The sequence below is a fragment of the Gossypium arboreum genome, chromosome 9 (assembly GCF_025698485.1).
Source record: "Gossypium arboreum isolate Shixiya-1 chromosome 9, ASM2569848v2, whole genome shotgun sequence".
NCBI classification, from domain to species: domain Eukaryota; kingdom Viridiplantae; phylum Streptophyta; class Magnoliopsida; order Malvales; family Malvaceae; genus Gossypium; species Gossypium arboreum.
Window position 1 is genome coordinate 46027806 of NC_069078.1, and position 5274 is coordinate 46033079.

At 37.2% G+C, this 5274-nt stretch overlaps 1 protein-coding gene across 1 annotated transcript; it reads left to right on the plus strand.

Moving 5' to 3' along the window:
• The first annotated feature begins 2102 nt into the window (after nucleotides 1-2102).
• On the plus strand, nucleotides 2103-2543 carry LOC108455213 (uncharacterized). Its single transcript, XM_017753801.1, has 2 exons — nucleotides 2103-2225; nucleotides 2286-2543. The coding sequence occupies exons 1-2, from the start codon at nucleotides 2103-2105 to the stop codon at nucleotides 2541-2543; spliced, it is 381 nt and encodes a 126-aa protein (XP_017609290.1).
• Nucleotides 2544-5274: the final 2731 nt, after the last annotated feature.

Genomic DNA, 5274 nt, shown 5'->3' on the forward strand with positions numbered 1-5274 from the left:
TGTTATTATGTAATTTTTGTTCTCCAAAACACTGATTGGGATTATACTGTTGTTTTGGCAGCAACAAATCGAGAAGATCGTGACTCTACTCTTGTAGAATCGTAGTCAATCATTCGGAGTGTTGGGGTAAGCGATGAACGCTTGATTTGAACTATTGTTAGTTTTGAGTTTCGATTTAATCATGTTTTAAGACTAATTTTGAGCAATGGTATGTCGATTCTTAGGTTCTGGAGGGCTCCTGGTTGTGGTAGAATCAAAACTGAAATAGGTGTGCTCCTGAATTACAAAAAATGAGGTTTCGACGAAAGCTAAAATTTCCTAATGGCGTGTAGATTTTGGGTCAGGCCGTGTGGGCCATACGGGCAAGACCAAACCAGGCGTATGGGCCCACACGGGCTTGCCCCTAAATTTCTAGAATTCTCCCTACGGTCTCACGGGTCATTCCAATCAACTGTGGGCTTGCTGTAGGGTCGGTAAGGCTAATAAAACCTTTAAACTTTGGAATTTGATAGTGTAATATTCTGTTTTGAGTATGATACTGTTATGCATGTTTGATTATTCTGTTAGACGTATATCTATTATCTGTATTTAAGCATGTTGAGCATGTTTAATCTGCTATTTCTGTATCTGTTTTCTATATCTATTTTGGAGTGGGATTGGATATATTTTGGTAGCTTGGCTGCATATTCTGGCAGCTTAATTGCATATTATCCAACACGTGTCGTAATGGCATCATATGGTGTGTAGGGATGGGTGGGTGCTTTTGACCCCACATAGTGTGTTGGGATGGTCGGAGATGGTGTGTAGAGGATGGGGGTAAGATTCTACATATCTGATTTGTATATCTGATTCTGTTGACTATACCTAAAATGGGCAGGAGCCTAAATTTTTATCTGATTGTATATGAGATCTCTGTATGTGTGCATGCTTAATTTTGTTGGGTTACACACTGAGTTTATGAAAACTCACATCTCTTTGTCTATTTTGTTCAAGTAATCTGAAGACTTAGGCGAATCACTGCGACGAAGCCTCTCGGTGACCACGAGTTCGTAAATTGATTAAGTTTATGGTTTTTATTTTAATTGAAGGATTAATTTTAGAGTTTTGTAATAATTGGACTCTCCGAACCTTTTTTTTGGTTGATTTTTGGATTTGGATTTTTCATTTTAGTACTTTATTTGCGACTAATATCTAAAAACCATGATTTTTACTAAAACAAAGGTTTTCTAAAAATATGAACTGCAGTTTTTAAAATATCACAGTTTAAAGACTTCTGCTGCAAATCACTTTTTGGCAAATAAATGGATTAAGTAACACTGTCGAAAATTTACATAAATGAATATGAATTATGAAACATGAATGATTTGACGAGACCACTCTATATTCAGAAACCTACCTTATGACACCTTCGGATTCGACCATAACGTCTAGGCCAGGTTTAGGGTGTTACATTTAGTGGTCTCAGAGTCAGGTTGTAAAACTCGAGCTGTGAATTTTGGGTTCCAAAATTGTGTTTAAAAAGGGATTGGTTTTCAAATAGTTTGGATCATTTGAGAAAGTATGTGGTACATTGAGTCTCTGGCGTCGATCCTGTAAGTATTTCTGAAACTTAAATAGTATATTCTGAAAGCACTTTAGATAATACTTTTTGAAACTGTACTGAAATAGTTAGAGACTGAAGCCTCTGAAAACATTTCTGAACTTCTGATAATTTATGCATAATATATCTGCTAATAAACACTAGAACTGATGCATAAAATTTTATAATGTAGATAAAGATTCGAAATTTACAATGAGCACTTGCAGAACTTGCGAACGTGGTATTCGTGGCCGTGGTAGAGGTCGTAGGGGGCTCGAGCTATGTCTTCCTCTTTGGGTAGTATGTCATATTTAGATACGAGTGAGACACTAGTTTCACCTGCTACTGAGACTAGGTCTCAAAGCTGCTCGGCTAGGGATGATGCATTGTCCCAAGCCTTGTTGAGGATACTAGAGAGGGTCGCTGGACCCCATTCTGGATTTTAGGGCCGTGGGTTGGTAATTGAACAACTCTGGTGTACTGTCGCTGAGCTGTTTAGGGGTGTCACTGAAGTTGCCCTACTATGGCCGAGTATTGGTTAGAGGCCACTGAGAGGATCATGAATGTTTTAGACTATACTCCCGAGCAGAAACTAAAGGGTGCAGTGTCTTTGCTTCGCGACGAGGCATATCAGTGGTGGTTAACGGTTGAGAAGGGTACCCAGCCTGATCGTCTGAACTGTGATTTCTTTAAGATCACCTTCTAGGGTAAGTACGTGAGGGCAAGCTATGTGGATGCTCATAGGTGTGAGTTCATGAATCCCATGCAAGACGATAGATTAGTGGCTGAGTATGAGGCCGAGTTTCTAAGGTTAAGCCACTACGCTCGAGGCATGGCGGCATCTGAGTATGAGAAATGTGTCCATTTTGAGGACGATTTAAAAGATAGTCTGAAGGTTCTGATTGCTCCACAAAGAGAGCGAGAGTTTTCGGTTCTAGTTGATAAGGCGAAGATCTTCGAATAGGTTAAGTGTGTAGAATAGGGACCATGTGAGAGGCAAGAATAAGAGGGATTCGGGGCCCTCTAGTTCTGTTCAGAGGCCTAAGAAAAAGGCTAGACCTGATGGGCCGGTTAAAGTGGGGGTTCCTGTTGCTCCTACTAGGATTTAGCCATGCGATGATTATGGTAGGCACCATTCGAACGAATGTTGGAGGAGGTTAGGGCTTGTTTGAGGTGTGGGTCTTTAGAGTACCATATTAAAGAGTGTCCGCAGCGGGCAGATCAAATGCAAGTTGTGGGATCAAGTACTATACAGCCTCAGAGGGTGGTTCAGCAGCCACCTAGGGGCCGTGGACTGGCTAGGGGTGAAAATGGTATGGGCCATGGATAGAGAGCACCGAGCAGAAGTGCTAGTTAAGCAGAGGCGAGGCAGCTTGCACTGGTTTATGCTCTCGACCCCGAGAGGATAGAGATGCTCCAGATGTCATTACTGGTACGTTCCTTCCTTTTGATGTACCTTATACTGCTCTGATAGACATAGGTTCTACACACTCCTATATAGCCAGTTCTGTTTCTGAGAACCTGGGGATTTTTGTTGAGAGAACTTCTAGTTAGATCACAGTACTAAGTCTGTTGGGACAATCTTTTTGGGTTAGTAAACTTTATAGAGATGTTCCGTTAGAGCTGCAAGGGGCTATATTTCTAGAAAATCTGATGGAGTTATCGGTTGGGGAGTTTGATCTGATTCTTGGTATGGATTAGTTGGTTGAGCACTGAGTTAGTTTGGATTGCGCAACTAAGAGGGTCATTTTGAGGACTGAAGATGGTAAGGAGGTGGTTGTGATCGGCGAGTGTGGAAAAATGAAAATGTGTAAGTGTACACAATCGCAACAAGTAATAAAGTGACAAGTAAATGTCGAGTTATCGTACCCATAGGGACTGTGAAAAGAATTCTTTATGAATGCAATTTAAAACACTTTTGTGAAGAAAAATATTGTGTTTTGAAAAGGTGATTAAAAACTAGAAAACATAATAAAATAAAGTTCCAATGCACAATTTCAAAAGATGATTTTAATCAAGATGACATAATTGTGTTAGATTAATTACATTTCTTAACTTAGGATTATAAAACTAATGTTTATGCTATTATGAATAAATTCATGACAACTCTGTGATTTGCTAACTTATGAACATACTTACCTACCAAAATCCATTTATCTATTGACTATATCTCTATGTCAATTCAACCGATTAAACAGATTTTAATAAAAAAAAGTGTTAATACACATAGATACTTATGAAATTAAAATAATCTCTTGTACATATCTCTATGCCAATTCAAAAAATTAATTCACTCTCATAAGCACATAAAAGATTACGTGAGGTAACAATGTATTTCTACCTTAAAATAGATTAATCACAATAATCTTTGAAGTTATGCAAGGCAAATATATCACTAGATACCGTTGCTAATTTAACCCTCAGCTACCTTAGATGATTAAACATGCATTGATTAAGTATCGTGTCAATTAATTACAATTTCAATCCGTTTAAATAATTAATTCATTAGTTATCTTACAATTGTAATGCAAGAATAACTTAGTCATGATTTTATTTAATCAAACATCTTACCGAGGCCTATAACAACACAAACACAATTTTAATAAATTAAGTAGATGAAATGAAATCAACCTAACATGAATTAAATTTAAGCCATATTAATTAAATTAAACATTTCAACATCATAAATATTCATAGACTTGTTCATCATAACAACAACAAAAATTAAAAGGATAGGGAACAAGAATCAAATCTGGTGTTTCTTCATGGCTTGACTGGTTTTCTCCACTCTTCCTTCTTCGCTTGTTATTGTCAAACTGAGGCTGCTACAAAAACTTTAATGCTGCTTCAAATGGTGGATGAATAACTCTTTTTCAAGAGGTGAAATCGAAAAGAGAATAAAGAAAAATGGATGGGAAATGAAGAGAAAAAATTGAGAGAGAGTAGAAGAGATGAGAAAGTTGAGGTGTGTTTGAAATGAGCAGCCAATGGGGGTTTTTATAGGTTGAGAGGGCTACTAAAAATAGCCAAAATCAGCAGCCAAAGAGCCCTCCCATTGCCGGCCACACATGTGGCAAGTTTGAAGTTTTCAAACTTGCTATATTAAGGTAGGGACAAATCTAGAAAGACACAAATAGTGGAGGGGTATTTTTGCAATTTGAAAGTATTCAAGGGCCATTTTGCAAGCTAATTAATCAGCCAAGAAAGCTGATTGGGCCAGCATGTGGGACAAATTTGGGCTGCCCAGTACTCAGTCGGTTCAATTTTCTCGGTTCAGCTCAATTGGGCCACTTTTCATAATTAATTAATAATATTTTATTTAACCCAAATTAAATTGGGAATAAATTAAAATTAATTATATTATGAACTAATACACATAATTTGGACCTTATTAGGCTGAAAAATTAATTCGCCTTGATGCTTCAAAATTGTTTCTCGATTTTGCGCTTCTAGCAGTGTCTGCCGAGCTGTTTTTCGCCCTTTGTGCAAATCTGTCGAAAATAATCAAAATTAATAAAAATTAATTATGGTAATAATTTAAGTTCAAAATAATTATTTTATAATAATTATATATTTTTTGACAAGAATTTTACCAAACTTACATGAATTTGGGTTAAAAAAGCATGAAAAACTGTGTATATTTTCGTGTTTCCACACCCCTAAACTTAATTCATTGCTCATCCCGAGTAATGCAC

What these genes read in the sequence shown, in the direction of transcription:
- LOC108455213 (XM_017753801.1), top strand. Translation starts at nt 2,103, where the DNA reads ATGGCCGAGTATTGGTTAGAGGCCACTGAGAGGATCATGAATGTTTTA. An exon ending in CATATCAGTGGTGGTTAACG is followed by an intron (nt 2,226 to 2,285) that starts GTTGAGAAGGGT and finishes ATCACCTTCTAG; the next exon opens with GGTAAGTACGTGAGGGCAAG.